At 51.1% G+C, this 22,056-nt stretch overlaps 2 protein-coding genes across 3 annotated transcripts in view; one reads left to right on the top strand and one right to left on the bottom strand.

Moving 5' to 3' along the window:
• On the top strand, positions 1-12,326 carry Pik3ip1 (phosphoinositide-3-kinase interacting protein 1). The gene is made up of 6 exons (XM_051165277.1): positions 1-72; positions 965-1,081; positions 1,163-1,282; positions 2,205-2,405; positions 2,513-2,591; positions 11,658-12,326. The coding sequence occupies exons 1-6, from the start codon at positions 3-5 to the stop codon at positions 11,860-11,862; spliced, it is 792 nt and encodes a 263-aa protein (XP_051021234.1). The 5' UTR covers positions 1-2; the 3' UTR covers positions 11,863-12,326.
• A 3,880-nt stretch (positions 12,327-16,206) lies between these two features.
• Limk2 (LIM domain kinase 2) overlaps positions 16,207-22,056 on the bottom strand; it is a 54,794-nt gene continuing 48,944 nt past the window's right edge. For both annotated transcript variants that reach the window (XM_051165282.1, XM_051165283.1), the window contains exons 11-15: positions 21,132-21,197; positions 19,517-19,691; positions 18,711-18,766; positions 17,877-18,034; positions 16,207-16,617 (exon numbers count right to left, since the gene is read on the bottom strand). In XM_051165282.1, coding sequence (XP_051021239.1) covers positions 16,473-16,617; positions 17,877-18,034; positions 18,711-18,766; positions 19,517-19,691; positions 21,132-21,197 — 600 coding nt within the window. In that variant the 3' untranslated portion in view covers positions 16,207-16,472. The remainder of the gene's footprint in view (positions 16,618-17,876; positions 18,035-18,710; positions 18,767-19,516; positions 19,692-21,131; positions 21,198-22,056) is intronic.

The following is a 22,056-nucleotide window of genomic DNA, read 5'->3' as shown; positions in this document are numbered from 1 at the left end:
GGATGCTGCTGCCTTGGGTACACACATTTCTTCTCAGCAACATGCTTCTGGCAGAAGCCTATGCATCTGGAGGTGAGATTACAATTATTTTTTTTCCTTTCTGCAAGCAACTTAACGAAGCAGAACGGGTAGAGCCGCCCCCCCCCTCCCCGGTTTCCCAAATGCTGCCGGGGTGACAGAGAAGGGCGCTTTCTGCTGTTTTCTTGTTATCCTACGAAAGCTTTTATTCTCTCCTCTCTCTCTCTCCTTTCTTGCCAGAGGCTTGCAGCTCCATCTTTGCCATTAAGAACAAAGACAAGTAGTCACTTTCTCTTTCCCTTTCCTTGTATATGAGTGGATGGACCCTGGGAATTCATTTCTTCCACTCCCCAGAGTCCTGCCCTTTTAAAGTCCTAGTGTGGCAGGCGCACAGACCTCCTCCTCCTCCCCTCTCCAGCCTCCTCCTGTGGCTCTCCGCTGAGGGGAGTGGGAGCTGAAGAGATGAGGCAGATTCCCTCTGCTGGAGTCTCTCTTGAATCTTTTGCTTCACTGAATCAAAGGCTTTTGTGGAATTCTCTTGGGAGCTGGTGCTGTCAAACTAGCAGAAGGTGGCCGTTTTCGTGGAGAAAGGAACATCAGTTTATGTAACATTGACTTCTCAACACTGGGATGACTTCCAGGTCTGACTGCCCAAAACCAAACTCACCATCTCCTCAGAAAGACCTTAGCCGGGCTTCCTGCACCTCCACCTCCATAGTGGTCCCAAGTCCAAGATTAACAACCCTTTTCACTTGTGCAGCGATCCCAAGCTTAAAAAAAAAAAAAAAAAAAAGCTAAGTCTCTGGGTGTTGTTGTCTGTGGACCAGAGGCAGCTAGGGGCATGACACGCAATCTCCACTTTCACTCTTGAGGTACACGGGGCTTTACCCCCTTGGGGCCAAGAGAGCCGCACTCAGGGTCCTGGGCGGGTTCCTCTTCCTCACAGGCTGCTTCTGGGACAACGGCCACTTGTACCGGGAGGACCAGCCCTCGCCCGCGCCGGGTCTCCGCTGCCTCAACTGGTTAGCCGCACAAAGCAGCCTCGTGTTGCTCGCCGAGCCCAGTGAGTGTCCGCTCGGGGAGGCGGGCGGGGTTGGCGGGCGGCGGCCGCGGCCCTTGAACGCCTCTTCTCCCCCCACCTCAGGCCCCGGCAACCACAACTACTGCCGGAACCCGGACCAGGACCCGCGCGGGCCCTGGTGTTACATCAGCAGCGAGACCGGCATCCCTGAAAAGCGGCCTTGCGAGGACGCGCATTGCCCAGGTACCCTCCCGGGACCCCGCGGTAAGGGACGCCGGACCCTAGGCACTAAGCAGCAGCGGCTACATCCGGCGCTGCGCACGTGCGGCAGCTCGACGCCCACCCCGCCCCGTCCCACCCCCGCGCCGTCCGATTGGTCAGAACTATCTCCAGGCCGCGCAGCCCAACGCCCATTGGCTGCTGAGGCATTCGGAGTGAGCTCATCCTCCGCTAGCACTTGTAAACAACAGTGGGAGGCAGCTCGCCCCTCCCGCAAAGCGCCCCACCAGCCTTTACTGTGTGTTGTGAGCCAGGCACCGTGCTCAAAATCCCGGGGAAGAAGCAGTGTGAGGGATCTGAGTCACCCAGAAGTTGGGCGATCTGCCAAAGGCAAACGAGGGTGTGCAAATTCGAATCCAAAGCTTTCAGACTTCGGAAAAGTAGGACAGTTCTCTAGGATTAAATGAGGCGATCAAGGTCAAGCACTTAACACTGGGATTGGCACAAATCTTGCACTCAGTGTGGATTGTCTCCTGATGCAAAAATGGGTGTTCTCTGGAGAAACCCTCCTAGCAAGCCCAGCGGGGTGTTGGAAGGTAGCAAGGACTTGAAGAGCCAGGTGGGAGGCTGGAGAGAGGGTGTTGTTTTCTTGTGACCCTTTTCTCACATTTGCCTTGTATCACATCCCAGCCACCGTGCAGCCCCTTTCAGGTCTGATCTTGTCCGAGGGGCAGGAGAGTTGGTTTTTTCCTTTCTGTTTTTGAGACAGTCTCACTGTGCAGCCTGGGACTCAGAGAGACCCTCCGGCCTCTGCCTCCTGAGCACGTCTAGGGAAACATTTTAGGGTGGACCCTTCCCCTAATGCCCCCAACACTCAGGTCAGGTTTAGCTGTAAAATGTCCTCAGGGCAGTCTCTGATGAGAACTATTCCTCACCTCACCTCTAGAGACCACTTCCCCGGCACCACTAGCCTCTACAAGGGAGCTGCAAGAGAAGTCTGAGGCACCGGGTGACGATGAGGCACAGGTGTTCCCTCCTGCTAACGCCCTGCCAGCCAGGAGTGAGGCAGCAGCAGTGCAGCCAGTGATCGGGATCAGTCAGCGTGTGAGGACGAACTCCAAAGAAAAAAAGGACCTGGGAACTCTGGGTATGGCTGCCCCTGGCCACTGCCTTTGTTGGTATTTGTCAGATGATGTCATTCGCTGATTGTTTGGGGGGTGTGGCTAATAGGACTTTGTGTCCTGTCCTTTGCAGGCTATGTGCTGGGCATTTCTATGATGGTGATCATCATCGCCATTGGTGTGGGCATCATCTTGGGCTACACTTACAAGAGGTGAGTGTCGCCTGCCTCTTCCTGGCTCTCTTGGAATAGTGCTAAGGAAAGGATACAGTATCCGTTCAACCTCTCTCGGCTCTTTCAAAAGGAAGTTGGGTATTGAAGGAAGAAAAACCAGATCAAGAGTAGAGATTTGGTTTTAGTCACTACCAGGTGACTTAGACTTTGGACCTACAGGGCAAGGACTTAGCTGTTGAGTTGCTCCCCTGCTCTCCCCTCCCCCCCCCCAGACTAGGTCGCCATCTTTGGCCCGACTGGCACTGAGTAAGTCCTTTGAGAGGACTTATTCATAATCCTGCCTCAACCTCCTGAAGTGTGAGATCCATGAGCATGTGTCACCATGCTCTGAAGGAGACAAGATTGTTGAGGTTTAAAGTTCTGCTATTAAGAAGGGTGTGATGGTTCACGCCTACCACAACCCAGGAAAGAGCTTTACAAGTTTGCAGGCTGTGAGGCCCTGTTTCAAAAGTAACACGTGATCTTTAATCTCATCAGGGAGGGGGTGAATTGTGGTAGCACAATTTGGGTTTGTAGCCCCAGATCTTGCAGTCTCACAGTTTGGGCTTGAGTTTTATCAATGGGGTGTCTTCTAGGGGAGGGAGAAGAAAACAATGATTACAAAAGAAAAGCATAGGCCGGGTGTGGTGGCGCACGCCTTTAATGCCAGCACTCGGGAGGCAGAGGCAGGCGGATCGCTGAGTTGGAGGACCAGCCTGGTCTACAAAGTGAGTCCAGTACTGCCAAGGCTACACAGAGAAACCCTGTCTTGAAAAACCAAACAAAAAAAGAAAAGAAAAGAAAACCATTTTGCTACTCCTTACCTGACTTGAGAACAGGGGCAGATCTGCAGCTGGACTGCAGGCAAAGGAATGCTTAGTATGAAAGGTCCTAGAAGCCACATGGGGCAAGTCACTCATAATCAGAGATGTGTGTACTTCTAAGAATCCAAGCCTTTGTTACTGTACTGGCTGTTCTTGGACAAAATCTGAGCATTTGACTTCCAGCCCCAAGGATCAGCTGTTTGTCTGTGGCTGGAGAAGCCTTCCTGTAAGGGAAGTCAGACGTGATCTGCATTGTTCCGCAGCAGGAGCCACGTCAGAGTCATGTTGACATGTCTCAGCCATCGTTTTATTTTATTTTTTTAGAGACTTACTTATTTATGAATATGAGTGCTCTATTTGCATGCACACTTGCATGACACAAGAGGACATCAGAATCCCATTACAGATAGTTGTGAGCCACTGAGTGGTTGCTGAGAGTTGAACTCAGGACCTTTGGAAGAGAAGTCAGTGCTCTTAACCGTTGAGCCATCATCTCTCCAGCTTCCTCAACCATCATTTTAGAAACCCAAAGTGTTCTTAGAGTCAGCTGCATCGGAGATTGAAAAGGGGAAATGTGGCATAATCACTACGACAGCAGCAGTGTTCTCAGGTGCGTCTCCTGCTCCATTCTTTGTTTTGAGACAGAGTCTCAGGTAATTCAGGCTGGCCTTAAAGTCACTCTATAGCAGAAAATGACCTTAAACTTTTGTGGAGGTGTTTTTGTCGTTTTGGTTTTTTGGAGACAGGGCCTCGATGTGTAACTCTGGCTGTCATGGATCTCTCGAGGTAGACCAGGGTGGCCTTGAACTCACAGAGAAATTCCTTCTGAGTGCTAGGATTAAAGTCGTATATCACCAAGCCCAGTTCTACAGCCTGCTGTTCTTCCCAGTTCTCAGACGAGGACACATGAGGCAAGAGAGAATAGGTCCTCTGTCTGGTTACACAGCCAGGACATGGTGGCGCAAACTGCCATCTGTGTGACTGGGCAGGTTGCTTCTTGTTAGTAGACCAAAGCATTTCTGTGGGGCAAAGGTGTGTGGCTGCTTAGTGCATGGCTCACAGAGAGTAGCTGCTGAGCTTACCGGTAAGCACATGTGGCTGAACTTGACGGTGGGTACCTGACTAGCTCCTTACCTAGTCTGGGCCTCAGTTTGCTCACCAAGGGGGCACGAGTCAGAGATGATGAACCTGGCGTTCTGAGGGTTCTGAAAAGGCCACTGTGGACTGGGCTGCTTTAAATCCCAGCTCTACCATTTGTTTGAACAAATGACTTTGTGGGCTTCTATGAGTTTCCATGAGTCAGAGAGCAGAGAGGTTCAGAGTCAGGAACCATTGATCTGAGAGAGAGCATCCTGACTCCCAGACTGAGGTTGTGACCCACAGAAGCAGCACCGTTGACTCGCTGGTCTAGGGACACCTGCTCTCACATTTAAAGTCTGAAGAAACAGTGTAGTTGCTCTACCTGTGCATTGACCCAAACCCTGCAGAACTGAGCCCTGAAAATGTCCTCTCTTCCTCAGCCTGGCAATCTTGTGTGACAGTTTTCAGACCTTCCAGGTGCTTGAACTAACTGCCCCTAATTCCAAGCTGGTGCCAAGTGTAGAAGCCAGGTCCTTTTCTTTTAGTTTTACTCTTTTAGGCTGTCATGGGGCTGCCACATGACCTTGAGTTTACTTCCCTGTAACCGCAGGGGGAAGGCACTAAGTCACCAGACTCCCTGTCACTAACCTCTGGACCGCCCCCTTCCTTAGCAAACACGCTCTGAGAACAACCTGTACAACAGGAAACCACAGGTGGGCTAGAAACAAGCTCCGAGCCTCCACCTCCCGCCATGTAGGGAACAGATGCCAGGGCAGTAGCTGTACGTTGAAACGTCATTTCGGGCAACTTCTGCCTGGTAGGCTATTTCCCCCTGCACATCCAGCCACACAAGAGTATGATTGTTGAACACTGTTCTGTAAGCACAGGACAATAATCAGATACTAATCACAGTAGCCATGGTTGTTTCATGCTTTCTTGATGAGTCAGGCCCTGCTGTATGCCTTCTGTGCCCAAGGCTCATCGTGTCCCTTGAAGCACTTGTCCTTATGAGGAGCTGGGACCTATAAGTGCTTAAGCATTATGTCCTCAGCACCCAGACTACACCATCTGGGGTTTTGATGTGTTTGTTTCTTGTTTTGTTTGTTTGTTTTAGTTTTTTGTTTGTTTGTTTGCTTTTTCCGAGACAGGGTTTCTCTGTGTAGCCTTGACTATCCTGGACTCGCTTTGTAGACCAGGCTGGCTTTGAACTCACAGTGATCCGACTGCCTCTGTCTCCCGAGTGCTGGGATTAAAGGCATGCGCCACCACGCCCAGCTTCTTGTTTTGTTTTGAGATAGGTTCTTACTCTTTAACCCAGGCTGGCCAGGAAAACACACTCTCCCTCATTTATTTACTTATGGTGTCTATGCACTGTGTCCTTGAAGACCAGAGAGGGCATTGGGCCCTCAGGAGCTGGGGTTACAGATGGTTGTGAACCATCTAGTCTGGGTCCTCTGAAAAAGCAGCTAGTGCTCTAAGGCTATTGAGCCATCTCTCCAGCCACTTTAAAAATCATTTTGTTTGCCGGGCGTGGTGGCGCATGCCTTTAATCCCAGCACTCGGGAGGCAGAGGCAGGCGGATTGCTGTGAGTTCGAAGCCAGCCTGGTCTACAAAGTGAGTCCAGGATGGCCAAGGCTACACGGAGAAACCCTGTCTCGAAAAACCAAAAAAAAAAAAAAAAAAAAAAAAAAAAAAATTCATTTTGTTTGCTGGGCGTGGTGGCACACACCTTTAATCCCAGCACTCAGGAGGCAGAGGCAGCAGATCTCTGGGAGTTGGAGGCCAGCCTGGTCTACAAAGCAAGTCCAGGACAGCCAAGGCTACACAGAGAAACCCTGTCTCCGAACACTCCCTTGCCACCCCCACACCCCAAAAATTACTTATTTATGTGGGTGTTTTTTCTGCATGTCTGTCTGCACCATGTGCACATCTGGAGGGCTATGAGTTGTTATGTGGTTGCTGGGAAGCATACCTGGGTCCTTTGAAGGAGCAGCAAATGTTCTTAACTGCTGAGCCAGGAATTTGTGGTCTTTTTGCCTCGATTTCCTGAGTGCCTGGATTACAGGCATGAGGCGTGAGCCACCATGTCTGGCTGGACAGGAAGCTGTATCTAAAGACTGGCTGTTATCTCCAGAAAGTCTGTTAAAACCTAGTAGCCTCATCTAAACTTAAATCACTCAGGGTAGTAGAGAAGAGAGGAACTTCTCTGAGAATGACTGAGTTTAGAAATCAAATAAACCCAAGATCATCTTCTGGAATTCCCCCTAGTTGTTGCTGCCACACTAGGCATATTATTTAGTCATTAGGTTGGGAGGGAGCTCTGATGCCCCTCCCAGCACTGGTCTGTCTGTTTTTCTTTCTCTTTAAAAGATTTATTTAGTTACTATGTATCCAGTATTCTACCGGGCCCGGACCTCATTATAGGTGATTATGAGCCACCATGTACTTGCTGGGAATTGAACTCATGACCTCTGGGAGAGTAGCCAGTGCTCTTAACCTCTGAGCCATCTCTCCAGCACCATACTGGTATTTCTTTAGAGGATACTATTGCCTGGTTTAAATCCTAGCTCTGCTCTTGCTTGAACAAGGAGTATAATAACCCTCCCTTTCTCCCTCCCTCCCTCCCTCCCCCCTCCCTCTCTCCTCCTCCCTCTTCCCTCCCTCCCCCTCCCTCTTTCCCACCTCCTACCTTCAGCCTCTTCAGGTCTGAGATGATAATGGATGGTGCATAGGTCTCTTGTGAGGAGGAATCAGCCTGCTTTGAGTACACAGTTGTGTGTCAGTACAGTAGCCACTTGCTACTGGGAAAACTTGCCCAGAGCAGCAGTCGGGCAGAGTGGCTTCTGATTTGGAAACAGCTGCAGCTCAGAGTAATCACTGAAGAAACCTGCACTGCCTTGAAGGGGTCTCTATTTCCCTAACCTAGGAGTAGGAAGCCAGAGGCAGGTAGCAGCTGTTTCTTCGCGTCTCTTCTTTCTGGCCAGCCCAACATAGGCAGGGCAATCCGGACAAGTCTTGAACTCTGCACAGCCTTGGGGCTTGGCTGATGGAGAAAGCTTCCCAGAGCTGGGAAGGATGGGCAGGCACCAGCTTTTTTCCTGGGAGGAAGAGCTGAAGATGGGGGTGGAAGGGAACTCTTTGTCCTGGTAACTTAGGCCACTGAGGTGCAGCCAGGCCTTGGCTAGGGCAGCTCCCTGTCCCTGCTGAGTGCTGTCTTAGCTCTGCAGGGAGCTCTTATTCTCTGATAAAAAGGGAGGGAAAAACAGTAAGTCAACACCATTTCACCCCCTTGGGAGAGAAGCTGAGTCAGTGAATAAGCCTTTGTTCTGTCTTGGCTGCCGGACAGCAGCCAGACTGTCCCCTGCCCCCACGGCAGTGGGAGGGTGCTGGGCCGCCTAATGGTCATTTCAGCAGGCCTGGCAGCCTCAGTCACTCCATCTCCAGGATTCCCAGGCAGGACTCTCCGCAGGCACGTGGGGTCAGGCATGATTCCAGGCTCCTAAATGGATGAGGCCGCTCCAGACTAGTCACAGCGTCTGCTTCCTTTACCCTGGGTTACTCTTCCAGGCCTGCTCTGCCCCACTAATACAAACTGATTTAACCCTCACAGACTTTTGTGTGATGAAGCCTGCCTTACCAGTTGCTCAGCAGCTTCAATAAAGGGGGGAGTAGGAGAAAGCCAGGCTTCTTCATGCAGGAATGAGAAATGAGGGCTGTGTGTGTGTGTAAAGTGTTTGGCATCCACTGAAAGAACAGTTACGCCGCTTCTCTTGGCTGGGCAATACACTCCTGGTACCTTGGTAGGTATTCCAGAAGTGGTGGGCTCCTGGCCTGCTTTCTTCCTTTAGCCTTCTAATAGACTTTGAATTTTAGCCTCTGGCAAAAGATGCCTCCCTCCCCGCCTCCAGGGTTTCTCTGTATTGTCCTGGCTGTCCTGGAACTCACTATGTAGATCAGACTGGCTTCGAACTCATAGATCCTTCTGCCTCTGCCTCCCAAGTGCTGGGATTAAAGGCACGAGCCACCATTGCCTAGCTTGAATGTTTCATTTTTGTAAATCACTGCCAGCGTAGGGAGGAGGGTCCCTTAGTAAAATTAAACGCAGATCTTCCAACATGAGCAGCCTTGAAGAACATGGCTTTCTGTTATGCAGGGAGTTCCCTTCTGTGTGCCAGTCAACCACAGCTGAGGGAAAGCTTATTCTAGAAGACCCTCTTTCTGTGAATCGTGCACCTGTGTTTGCTGTGGGTGCTCTGGGAGGTTTTCTGCTGTGGGAGTTGATACCTAGGGCCAATGCTACTGAGTAGAATGGGGTAGGCCTGTGCGTGCATGCTGAGAAGCTTGGTTGCCCTAGTCACCCAGGTGCCTCAGGAGAATGAGTTTACCAACCTCCTGTGATCTAATAGTGGGAATTAGGGGATCAGATGGTAGGTCATGTGGAGGAAACCTTACAGCTGTCTGTCATGTACAGCTCCTTATTTTTAAATATATGTATATATTTTAAATATATTTTATTAATTTATTCATATTACATCTCAATTGTTATCCCATCCCTTGTATCCTCCCATTCCTCCCTCCCTCCCACTTTCCCCTTACTCCCCTCCCCTATGACTGTGACTGAGGGGGACCTCCTCCCCCTGTATATGCTCATAAGGTATCAAGTCTCTCGGTACAGCTTCTATTTTAAGATGGTGAAATTAAGGTCCAGAGAAGAGGGTATCACTAAGAATAGTTCTTCTTGCCTTGGCTAGGTAATAGGAGAGGTTTTTTTGTTTTGTTTTGGTTTGGTTTTGGTTTTTTACTTTTTTGAGACAAGGTTTCTCTGTGTAGCCTTGGCTGTCCTGGACTTGCTTTGTAGCCCAGGCTGGCGTCGAACTCAAAGATCCGCCTGCCTCTGCCTCCGAGTGCTGGGATTACAGGTGTGTGCTGCCACCACCCAGCAGGAGAGGTCTTTTAAGGGAAATGAAGGTAATATTGCCTGTGGGTCAGGTCTGATTCAGGGAAAGTCATCCCAACCTAGGAGTTCATGCAACTAGCTTCAGAATTATTTTACGTTATCTTTGAGGCAGGTGAAGAAACCGAGGCTTAGAGGGCTGTTTTACTGCATGTTAAACAAATAGGATACACAGTAAAGGGAACTGGCTGTGTAGAGAGTCCTGAGGCCCCTGCACATTTGTGCGCCTCCAATAGCTTCCCCCCCCCCCAGCTTATCATTGAACATCATGTGATGGATGCAGAACACAGGTGATCATAGCCATGTCTCTGAGATCCGAACCAGGCCCCCGTGTTTTGTTTTAAACAAACAGCATTTTATTTCAGTTGCACTGGACAGACCTGGGCAGGGCAGGGAGCAAGTTCCAGAGGAGGGAAGAGGTTCCTACTTTACCTGCTGATGATGGGCTGGTTCCACAGCACGCAATGGGCAGGCCCATGTTGGAGGACACAGTGATCCCTGTTGACTGGCTTGGACGACTTCTTGCTCTTGGTGCTCTTGTTGGGGTCCATGTCTCCTTCATGTTCTCCAGCACCACGTTTTAGTGCTTGTTGGAGTCCTTCACCTGGCCTGGGAGCTTCCTGTTGCAACAGTTGACCACCCGTGTCCTTGAGTGACTGCACAGGCAGAGAGAGCTGACCTGTGCTGACCTCCTTGTCCTGCCACTTCTGCAGGCATCTCTTGGGTTTGTTGAGGAGATTTTGTGGTGGAGGCTTCGATCGACGGTCACTTCCACCTGCACTGCATTGCTCTGGCCTCTACTCTCGAGTCCTGTGTTGTTTTTATCACCCACTTGGTTCATGTCTCCTGAGAGTGTGTCTCTGAGGTGCTAAGCAGTTGTTGGCTTCAAAGGATGTGCTCTGGGTTCTGTACTGGCTCTGTCATGAGGTCTACTGGACACCGCACAGGGGGCACGGCTCCCGTGGGAACGGACCACATGTGCTGTGAGAAGACCTGCAGTTGAATCCCTGTACCACCATGCCTTAGGGGCTGACTCTGGGTCACAACTTCTCTTAAGAGCAGCCAGAGCCCAATAAACTTGTTATGGTCCCTTAAATGCCCTGGGCCATTTCTTTGTTTATAAAATTAACGAGAACTAAATCTTAGGGCTGCAGCCAGGTGTGGTGGCGCACGCCTTTAATGCCAGCACTTGAGAGGCAGAAGCAGGTGGATCGCTGTGAGTTTGAGGCCAGCCTGGTCTCCAAAGTGGGTCCAGGACAGCCAGGGCTACACAGAGAAACCCTGTCTAAAAAAACAAAACAAAACAAAAAAACAACAAAAACAAAAAACAACAAAAACAAAACTAAATCTTAGGACTGAACAGACAATGAAGTGAGATGAAACACACACACACACACTCACACACACTCACACACTCACTCATATACTCATATCCCAGGCATGGAGTGAGTATTTCACATAAGCAGAGCAGCACCATGGCTCAAATGGGCCACTGAGTATCAGGAGAAATCAAAGGCATTGGCAACCTTGTGAGGGTTGATATAGTCATTTTCATTGTGCGGCCCTGAGCTCTTTTTGCCTCTGCATGGGTTGGCAACAGTTCATTTCCAGCCTTGGCTTCCACCTTCCAGGATGTTAGGATGAGAAGACAATCTTTGAAAACAAACAAAAACATACTTTGTGGTGGAGAGGGTGCATGCCTGCTACCTCAGGTGCCGAGGTCAGAGGGCAAATTGGGAGAAAGGGCCCCTCTTTTGAACTCAGGTTGACAGGCTTGGTGGTAGGTGCCCTTACTCGCTGAGTCACCTCACTAGCCCAAGAAGGCAGGTCTTGTAGCAGGATGGTCTGCTCCATTTTCTGGACAATGCCATTGGTTAGGGATGACATTTGGATAGTTCTTTGAGTCACGGGGCCCCCTGGGCTGAAGATAAAGTCTTGTCTTGCTTTAAGTTTCTTTTTTTTTGTACATTGTCCCCACTGGAGTCTCGTGTGGCAGCCACCCACCTTAGAGATAGGGAGGCAAGGACAAGAGCCTGTGTGTTTAAGGCAGCCTGGCAGGATGGCTAGCCAATGTCTGGGGCCTGAGCTGGTGCTAGTCCTGGCTTGGTCAGGCAACTCGACTCGCTGTGACCAGGGCGAGCTTCGGGAAGGCTAATTGAGCAAAACAATGCTAGAAGCACAACCTGAATGTTTTCTTTTCCTGACAGGGGGAAGGACTTGAAAGAGCAACACGAGCAGAAAGTGTGTGAGAGGGAGATGCAGCGGATCACCCTGCCCCTGTCCGCCTTCACCAACCCCACCTGTGAGATCGTGGACGAAAAGACCATCATTGTGCACAGCAACCAGACTCCTGCTGACCTGCAGGAGGGTAGCACCCTCCTCATAGGCCAGGCTGGCACCCCTGGGGCCTGAGCCCCTTCAGTGGGCAGGTGCCCATGCAGACACTGGTATAGGACAGGCCATTCTCCTGCTGTTGGGAGGAGCTACATTTTGTGTTGTGGTTAAAACCTTATCCTATTTTTCTTTCCAGGGGGAATGTGAGTCCTCATGACACAAGCAGAAGCAGGTAGCATTATGGGTGAGGGTAAGGAGACTGGGTAGGGTCCCATGGGTGCGCCTTTTCTATCCCTTGGAGCAGGCTTTGCCTGCAGATGGAGACTGGCACAGTAACCAAAGTGGTGCTGTGGCAAATAAGGGCTTCCACACAGTCTGGGCCAGAGAAAGACGGGGAGCTTGCCAAAGCTCTTCCATGCTGTATACTTAGGGTGGCCTCAGTCTCTGCCTTCCCATTTGTCACCCAGGAACTTGAGTGGCGTATACTGTTATTCATAGTTAAGGTCAAGCAGGTCGTGCAGGAGGCAGCATTAAAAATGCATACATAGTATTTGGGATGGAACTTGAGGCTGCAAATAGGTTCTAGAAGGGGGCTGCTCAGTGTGCTCCAGCCTGCTGGCAGTGATTTGCCTTGACAACTGTGGGCCAGGCTTGGGCCCAAGGGACTCTTCTGCTTTGTAAAGGGAAAAAAAAAAAAAAAAAAAAAAAGAAAGGAAGGGGAAATAAAAAGGGAAAAGAATTGCACTAAGCCTTCCACTTAGGAAGACACAGGAGGACCCACGACTGCCTTCAGCCTCCTGGCAGTAGCTTTGACTATCCAGACTGTCTCTTTAGGGGTGGACAGAAGAGCCTCTTCATTTTGTGCTGATAAGAGACTAGCCAGCCAACCCCCATGGGAATGACACACTTCGTGGTGTGATGAGCTGGGAGGTGAACCTGGAGACTAAGCCAGAAGCTAGGACTGGAGGAGCTGGCTTTGCAGCACTCTCGCTTGCAGGCACCCCTGTGGCCTCCAGGCCAGGGTCTTCCAAGAGGCTAGGATCGTAACCCAGACAAAACAATCACTGAACCACTGGGAAGGACCTGCAGGGTTTTCCAGAGAGGGTAGTGTGTCTTGCCCAAGATCAAATCAGCTTCTGAATGGCCAGGAGTGCCCAGCCTCCCAAGAGCAGTGTCCCCAGCTAGGAGCCCTTGTACTCCTGACACCAAGAGGGGCCAGTGGGGTCCATTCCCTTCCCCAGGCTGCTCTCTGGAGCCATTGGTTGAGGGGGCCTAGACCTCAGGGTTCCCATGGTGGTACTGACTATGGGAAAGAGAACTGTACTACTTCCTACTTTTCTACGAAAGTATTTCTGTGTGTGTGTTTTATATACCTCATCCGACACCTGTGTATGAACTATGGCAAATTGCTCTGCACTTGACTTATATAAACACAAAAGATAACCATACCTTGCACTTTTTGTGGTCCTGGGATGCTCCCCCAGTACCGCATCTACACCTCTGCTTTCTCTGTCATGGTGGTCCAGTCACTGGGACGTAGTAATAGCTATACTGCTACCAACCATGAGTATCTTTAAGGTTGAAGCCGCAAGGAGTTGATCCCTGTAAGTCTTCTCCCTTTTAGTTTCCGCCCCCAAGGCGGGGTGATTAGGGTGCACCCTCCCAACAGCCGTTGTTGGGGGCTAGAAAGCAAGGGGCACTTGGCAATTCTACACAGCAGCCAAGGAAGAAACAGGGCGAGGATGGCTCTCGAAGGTTGTTCCTAGGGTTATATGGGCAGCTGTGTGTCAGGGTGGGAGGGTGTGGTGGTCAGGTTTTAGCAGTGGATCTCAGCAACAGGCTAAGTTCCAGGTATATCCAGCCAGGCTGACCTTGCCCACGCTCAAACACTCCTGTGTGTTTACAGCAAATGGGAATCCCAGACCATCATCAGAATATAGGGACTATATTCTATTTATTTTTTCTGAGATAGGGTTTCTCTGTGTAGCCCTAGATGTCCTGGAACTCACTTTGTAGACCATGTTGGCCTCAAACTCAAGCTTTTGGCAAACTCAGGATTAAAGGCATGTGCCACCACTGCCCAGCATATCTTCTGCTCTTTTTTGTTTTGTTTTTTTTTTTTGAGACAGGGTTTCTCCATGTAGCCTTGGCTGTCCTGGACTCACTTTGTAGACCAGGCTGGCCTAGAACTCACAGTGATCCACCAGCCTCTGCCTCTGCCTCCAGAGTGCTGGGATTAAAGGTGTGCATCACCACGCCTGGCGGGATATGTTCTACTCTTAATCTGAATTCTTCAACCACAGGATGTTTAGGAGAAAAGTATCTTTAGGTTTATAGAGGTTAGGTCTCACAGCAGGCAGCCCTAGCTGGCCTGAAGCTCACTAGGTAGAGAGGCTGGCCTAGACTTCATGGTGTGTCTCCAGCTTGTCTCAAGTGCGGACTTAAGACACTCGTGGAGGGCCGGGCGTGGTGGTGCACGCCTTTAATCCCAGCACTTGGGAGGCAGAGGTAGGTGGATCACTGTGAGTTCGAGGCCAGCCTGGTCTACAAAGTGAGTCCAGGATAGTTAAGGCTACACAGAGAAACCCTGTCTCAAAAAAAAAAAAAAAAAAAAAAAAAAAAGAAAGAAAGAAAACAAAACAAAACACTCTGTGGAGGGTGTGGGTTTATTTTTATGCTCAGGACCTCAGGCAGTATTTGGCTCAGTGGTCTGGCGTAGAAGCTCTGGAAGCGGCAGGCCCCTGAGGACTGGCTCAGCAGTTGAGAGCTAGGCCTAACAGCTTTCCTAAAGTGAGGTCATTGTCCTGCTCCTCAGAAGGGGCTGCCTCAGGAGGATGTGCATGATCTCTGCATGCTTGCTGTCAGGGGGAGGGGATCAGACTTGAGACCGAGAATTCCCTGACATGGCCAGTTATGTAGTTTGGGCCTGAAGGTGGCCAGCAGACCATGTTTCTTTTTAAAAATTTAGATTGTATGTAAAGGTATGTGCCTGAGAGCATGTGTATACTGCATGTGTGTGGGAGCCCACAGAGGTGAGAAGAGGTATGAGCACTCCTGGACACTGGAGTTACAGGTGGTTGAGTGATACCATGTGGGTGCTGGGAAGCAGACCCTGGTCCTTTGCCAGAACAGTAATCATGTCCTGCTCCTCCATGCTTAAATCAGGTCCTAAGTCACTTCTCCACTCTCAGTGTCATTACTATGTTAACTGCTTAGTTTATTCAGTCTGCTTCATGGCCCAGCACAGGCCCACCACTCCCACACTTGCTGGGGACAGCTCACGCATGTCCAGTCACAGGATGCTGAACCATGCTGCTGTTTCGAGTTCAGGATTCTCTGTACAGCAAGTATGCAAACTCCACACACAAGTACAGTCTACACAGCAAGTAAAGTGGCCAAAGACTTCCCACCCCACAATTCATCTTGTCTATGTACAAAATATTTCACATATCACCCCATAGATAAAAAGCTAATAACAGCAACCACTCTCCCGGATTGCCCTCCCTCCCACCCACCAGTACAACCCAACACTCACTGTATTTATAACCAAACCCACTCCCGATTTGTTAAATATGGTATGGGCTCGCACTTAGGAGATGGCAAACCTCGGTGAGCTGGAAAGTCCCTGGACGCTTGGCAGCCAGGGGTGGAAGGTGCCCCGAGGGTTTCCAATGCCCATGGCCCTGGAGTGTGGCTCAGGAAGTAAGCTGGACCAGCAACAAGCGAGGTAGAATCTACAGGGCCCAGCTCAGGGAGCTCTCTTCCTATCTCAGCAGCCGCCAGTTCCTGTCCCAAGTGGCTGCCTGGCTGCCACAGGGGTGCCAGGATTGATGGGGCTCCCCTTCCCCTGCTTAGACCCTAAGTCTCAGACAAACCACACTGGCCCCCAGAACCCATCTAGTGTTAAGCAATGCTTTGAGCGTTTGACTGAGCCCACCAGCCAGGATATGGGGCTTTTTAGAGGCCAAGGGGCCTCTTTGTCTCCAGCCCCAGCTGCTTTGGTGCTTTTGTGAGTGACTGCTTGTTGAGACGGGAGGGATGTTGAAATGAAAACTCCCCACACTGATGTGGTCCCTGGGCTGGTGAGCAGAAACCAGTCCTTTTTCTGGATCCTGTAGGTTTCACCACATACTAAGAGCCTCTTCAAAACCTGCTCCAAAGGGCATGGCCTGGGGTGGGAGGAGAAATTGCCACTGTCATTCCATACGCTTTAAAGACTCCCAGTTCCTATTACGCACACTACCACTTGAAGTCCTGCGCCTTGCTGGACTGGAGGCTCCAGAGCCCTCAGGCCAGTTCATTCTGTCATCCTGCCCAGCAGGCCCAGGTCCTGTTGGTTAGTGAAAAGCTACAGCCTCCCAGAATCTCACTGCGACAAAGGTCCCAAGCAGTCCCTAGTAACAGACTAGGGACTAGTCTAGGTCTAGAATCCAGGCTCTTTTATCTTCTTCACAGCTTTCAGGCGAGTGTTGGATTACAGACAGTAACTAGGCCCCCGAAGCCTGCGGGAACTGTTTCCTTGCACCCAAGTGCCTCCTGGGGAGGTAGTAGGGATGGCTTATTCTGCTTCTAGCTAAGCCCTCAGTCCACAGGAAGCCCAGGCAGTCCTGCTCATAGCAAGGACAAGGTGCAGAGGGGGCAGTGCTGGCCGTGGGATGTCCGTCCCCCTGCAGGGGGATGGACCAGGGCTAGGGTGGCGAGTCCCGGCTTAGGCCGTATTCCACGCTCACAGTGTGGTCCAGTTCTTCGAGCTCTGCTGGCAGTGGGATGGCCAGCTCTCCCAGGTACAGGGAGAGGGCCTCGAAGGAGTCCTCCAGCTTTGAGAATGCTGGTCTACAAAGGGAAGGGATGAAGAAGAGACAGAACATGAGCTTGGGAGGGATGGATATAGGGTTGGCGCTCGGCTACTTCCTCGTTCCTGGTTCTACCACCTTAGGCAAACCCTTTAACCTCTTGCTGTAAATACAAAAGGCAACATTGTGAGAAGTGTAGCTAGGCTAGGGGTCATGACTTAAGGCAAAAAAAAACAAAAACAAAAACAAAAAAAAACATTCAATGAAGCCGGGCGTGGTGGCACACGCCTTTAATCCCAGCACTCGGGAGGCAGAGGCGGGCGGATCGCTGTGAGTTCGAGGCCAGCTGGTCTACAAAGTGAGTCCAGGACAGCCAAGGCTAACACAGAGAGACCCTGTCTCGAAAAACCAAAAAAACAAAACATTCAATGAGAAAAGAAGCTTGCTCATGCCTAGGAGTGAATGCAACAATTAATTGGACATCTGTACTTAACTAAAAGAAAACCTGGGTGCTGGTGATATGGCCCAGTTGGTGCGGTGCTTGCCTACCATCCACAAAGGCCTGAGTTCAATTCTCAGAACGTTAACTGGGCATGATGGTGCGCACCTGGCATCTCTGCACTTAGGAAGCGGAAGCAAAAAGGTCAGAAGTTCAAGGTCACCTTCAACTATACATCTAATTAGAACCAGCCTGGGCTACATGAGACCGTATCTCAAAGACAAATCTGCAGCTGGGCATAGTGGCTCATGCCTATAATCCCAGCACTTGGGAGGCAGAGGCAGGTGGATCGCTGTGAGTTCGAGGCCAGCCTGGTCTACAAAGCGGGTCCAGGACAGCCAAGGCTACACAGAGAGACCCTGTCTCAAAAAAACAAACAAACAAACAAAAAATAATAATAAAGGTGTGTGCCACCCATGCCCGGCTTCAGATTTTCTTTTTCTTTTTCAAAATAATTTATTTAATTTTATTTTATGTGCATCGGTGTGAAGGTGTCAGAGCCATTGGAACTGGAATTACAGACAGTTGTAAGCTGCCATGTGGTTGCTTGGAAGAGCAGACAGTGCTCGTAATCACTGAGCCATCTCTCCAGCTCCAGATTTTCTTTTTAAAGGCTCCTTTTTAAAAATATCCGTGACTCCATCTTGTCCAGCTCCCTTGCTACCCTGCCACCTCTTTTCCCCAATGTGGCATGGCAGGGAGGCTCAGCAGTCCTGAGCTCAAGGTTTTTGTCACTGCTTATGGCAGGGACAGATCTAAAGCGAACTGTGTGAGGTGGGAGGGCGGGATGAGTCACCAACCTGCTCTCAGGCTCCAGTTTGCAGCAGATAGCAGCCAGGGGGAAGAAGGCTGGGGGGCAGTCTGTCGGGACAAACTTCTCCCAGAAAAGCTTTACATTGAGGCCGAAGTCCAGTGTGCGGGGCAGGCAATCAGGATCAGCGTACACCTGCCCAATGATCTGCAGGCAAGAAGATGGTTGGCCAGCGAGGTCTACAGAGGCCCCAGACACACGGCAGGAGAAAGGGTGCTCTTGTACATGGATAAGGGGTAGCTAACACCTAAGTCAGAGGGCAGCCTTGTGCCCCCATCTCTCCTGATCTTGCTAATCTGGAACTCTCTTTATCCACTGGGAGGCTGGTTACTGAGGAGGGTTAGAAGAGGCCTCCCGGCAGCAGAAGCAGTGTTGGTTAACTGGTACCTGAGAGCTGGAAGCTTCCACTTATGCAACCCTACCCGTGTCCCTCTGCGGCTATGTCCTCTACCACATCAAGGCTCTGCAAGGTGAGCGGCTGGGTTTGATCACTGTCTGAAACCCTTCAGCATCAGCTTAATTTTCTGTAGATGACAGATACCGCTATCTATTGAAGGAAGCAACTTCGCAAAAAAAAAAAAAACAACAACAAAAAAAAAACAAAAAAACCCCACTTTATTCTAACCACCACTTGTCGCTCCTCTCCTTCAGAACTTTGTGGGAGCGACAAGCTTTCTGAGGTGTCTACTTGACTAAGTGCTTTGGGAGAGACTGAGCTATGCTGCAGCCTGACCACTGATTTTGTGGCAAACTATTCACCTGTAGGAGAGAAGCTGAGACCGAGGCAGGCAGGGCTGCTTGGGCGTCTGAGCCTTTAGCTTACCTCACAGAGAACAATCCCAAAAGAGAAGACATCCACTGTCTCATCATAGCTCTTGCCTTGGGGGAGAGAGGAAAGCATACTGTAAGGGTAAGCCTCTTATCGGCTCCATACTGGGTCTGGGATCACGCCAAGCCACAGCCAAGAACAAGGACTAGAACAGCCCCAAAGGCGCCCCGGGAGGGCATTGCTTGGTAATCTATCTTTTCAGCCCTGGATGGCCTGCCTTGGAGCTGGTAACACATTACTCAGGATGCAACTGCGTGGTATAAAGACCGGCACCCGGGTTCAGGCTCCTCCAGACTCTGGCCATGAGTTGACTGGAGCCTGGCAACCCACTGCTTTTCAAGACTATTGGCCAGCACCCACCAGGGGGCACCATACTTCAGTTTTTAGTCTGGAGACATGGGTGACGACCCTACTGGGCTGAGCTGCCTGAGCCCTTACCAACCCTTTAGAGACAAAAGCTAGTCAATGCTCACCTGCCGCCCAGGTCGGCATGCTGCTGGGTTCTAAGTTGGGTTTCGGGAAGGAGTTTGGGAGGCCTCACTTGGCCAAGGCTAAAAGATCACCCGTGGCCTATCCCCAAGTGTCACAGGCTTCTCCAGTTTGCAGCACTCACTTTTTTTTAAATAGTTTTTTTCTTTTTAAGATTTATTTATTACGTATACAGTATGCATCAGATCACATTATAGATGGTTGTGAGCCACCATGTGGTTGCTGAGAATTGAACTCAGGACCTTCAGAAGAGCAGTCAGTGCTCTTAACTGCTGAGCCATCTCTCCAGCCCCTAGGGATTCAGGACTCACCGTTCAGCATCTCCGGGGCCATCCAGTAGGGGTTTCCCACCACAGTGTAGCGCTTCTTGCGGTCACTCTTGCGTAGGGTGCGCTTCTTGGTGGCCGCCTTCTCTACTGGGGGCCTTTTCCTCTCTTCTACTATAAGACGTGATAGTCCAAAGTCTGCTACCACCACAGTCTTGTCCTGCTAGGATAAGGGCCAGGTCAGGAGGGGGGACGGGGCATCCTGTCCCTGGGGCATGGACATAGGCAAGAAAGACCACTGACAAAGGGAGTGAAGCTACTCAGCAAAGGAGGGTTACACCAGAGAGCTCTGAGGGCCAGTGGCTGGGCCTCTGTGGGTTTTTTTTCAGTCTGGCATGTGCCTGAGGCAGAGTCCCAGCTAAAGAGGGAGCAGCTCTGAGAAGTGAGCCAGCAGAGTGCAACTCAGGTTGGTTGGGACTTCTTGTTTGTCTTCAGCCTTTTGTCTTGTTCTTCAAAAGGACTTGTGGTTGCCAGAATAGGAGAAAAGGGTAGAAGAAAAGGCCAGGCAAAGGCAGAATGGGGACTGGGGAGAGCTAGGGGGCAGCTATGTGAAAAGGGGTTAAGATTCTTTCAAGTTGGAAGCCGGGAGTGGTGGCGCATGCCTTTAATCCCAGCACTCCCAGCAGGCGGAACGTTGTGAGTTCGAGGCCAGCCTGGTCTACAAAGTGAGTCCAGGATGGCCAAGGCTACACAGAGAAACCCCGTCTCAAAAAACCAAAAAATAAAAGATTCTTTCAAGTTGGCCCAGGGGTAAATCGGCAGGAGACACACAGCATTGGAACAACTGTAACTGAGGGCTGGGGGAGGAATGCTGGCCTCAAACTGGCTCCTAAAACCCTACAGCCTCAGGGTGTTTTAGGGTTGATGTTGTAAAATGGGATCAGCACCTGTTTCTGGGGGCCTGTTAGAAAGCAAAAGCTCTACAGACAAGGAATTCAGCTCCAATCCCCACCCAGACCCCTCACATACTAACTCAGCGTAGGGGATTGAGCCCAGGGCCTTCTGCCTGCCAGACAGGGCTGAGCTAATCCCTTCTAATAATAATGGTTTCAAGGACTGCTACTGGGGAGGGAGGTGAAGTTGTTCCTGCCTGTGTGCCTGAGAGCTTCCAGAAGATGGGGGGTTCCTGCCTGTGTGCCTGAGAGCTTCCAGAAGATGGGGGGTTCCTGCCTGTGTGCCTGAGAGCTTCCAGAAGATGGGGGGTTCCTGCCTGTGTGCCTGAGAGCTTCCAGAAGATGGGGGGTTCCTGCCTGTGTGCCTGAGAGCTTCCAGAAGATGGGGGGTTCCTGCCTGTGTGCCTGAGAGCTTCCAGAAGATGGGGAGTTCCTGTCTGTGTGCCTGAGAGCTTCCAGAAGATGGGGGGGTTCCTGCCTGTGTGCCTGAGAGCTTCCAGAAGATGGGGAGTTCCTGTCTGTGTGCCTGAGAGCTTCCAGAAGATGGGGGGGTTCCTGCCTGTGTGCCTGAGAGCTTCCAGAAGATGGGGATGGGCCACAGGTACTTGAGATAGCGGAAAGCCTAAAATAGAAGCTCCTAGGCAGTGTGTCTGTCTGAAGGCAGAGGGATGGCCCCAGGCAGCTCAGGCCAGCATGGTGGGACATACCAACTTGATGAGACAATTGTGTGAGTTCAGGTCCCGGTGGATGATGCACATGGAGTGCAGATACGCCTGCAAACAGAAGCGGGAATCATGGAGCTGGTGAGTGCAGGTTCTGGACTAGGGCCAAGGAGCCTATTCTCCAGGCTACGCTGGTCCAGCTTCCCCTGCCCCAAACCTCAGCCACTCTAGCGTCTTCCAGGCCAAGCCTGTTAGCTTCCCACCCGCACCCCCAAGCCAAGCTGGTGTCCTAACACCAACAGAAAGCTGCCAGGTCCTGCCTAGGTTTTCCCTACAGTCTCCAACTCTACCGGCCTCTGAGTTCCCCATCCTTTTTACTTAGATGGAGGTACTCTCAAATGAGCACCCTCAGCGGGGTGGGGCGTGGTGGTGCACGCCTTTAATCCCAGCACTTGAGAGGCAGAGGCTGGCAAAGCGCTGTGAGTTTGAGGCCAGCCTGGTCTACAAAGCGAGTCCAGGATAGCCAAGGCTACACAGAGAAACCCTGTCTTGAAAAAACAAAGAAGAAGGAGGAGGAGGAGGAGGAAGAAGAGAGAGCACCCTCAAACACATTGCCCCTTCCTCCTCCTGGCCTCCAGGAATCTCTCCTGTCTGCGATGGGGAAGAAATGGCCTCCTGACTCACCCCGCCCCCAGACTCCCTCCTCCTTCTGTCTGTCCTTCAGTCCCTCCCTCTTCCTGTCTAACCATTTCTATTTTTGCCAGACATTCCCTGTCACTCTTAGAGGCTGCTTTCTTTTTCTTTCCTTCCCCTGTGGATATGGAAGCGGACATGGCCCCCTAACGCACTGCCTCACTGTCCATGGGCTCAAGGTTCTTCCTACAGCTGTTAACACATGGCCTGGCTGCCTGCCAACCTCCTCCTCAAAGGCTGTCTATGCCTCCCCCATGCCCCCCCCCTTTCCTGAGAC

Source organism: Acomys russatus, chromosome 22 (assembly GCF_903995435.1).
Source record: "Acomys russatus chromosome 22, mAcoRus1.1, whole genome shotgun sequence".
NCBI classification, from domain to species: domain Eukaryota; kingdom Metazoa; phylum Chordata; class Mammalia; order Rodentia; family Muridae; genus Acomys; species Acomys russatus.
The sequence above is the reverse complement of the archived record's forward strand: the minus strand, read 5'-3'. Positions and strand labels throughout refer to the sequence as shown.

What these genes read in the sequence shown, in the direction of transcription:
- Pik3ip1 (XM_051165277.1), top strand. Translation starts at nt 3, where the DNA reads ATGCTGCTGCCTTGGGTACACACATTTCTTCTCAGCAACATGCTTCTG. An exon ending in AGAAGCCTATGCATCTGGAG is followed by an intron (nt 73 to 964) that starts GTGAGATTACAA and finishes TCTTCCTCACAG; the next exon opens with GCTGCTTCTGGGACAACGGC. An exon ending in CGAGGACGCGCATTGCCCAG is followed by an intron (nt 1,283 to 2,204) that starts GTACCCTCCCGG and finishes CCTCACCTCTAG; the next exon opens with AGACCACTTCCCCGGCACCA.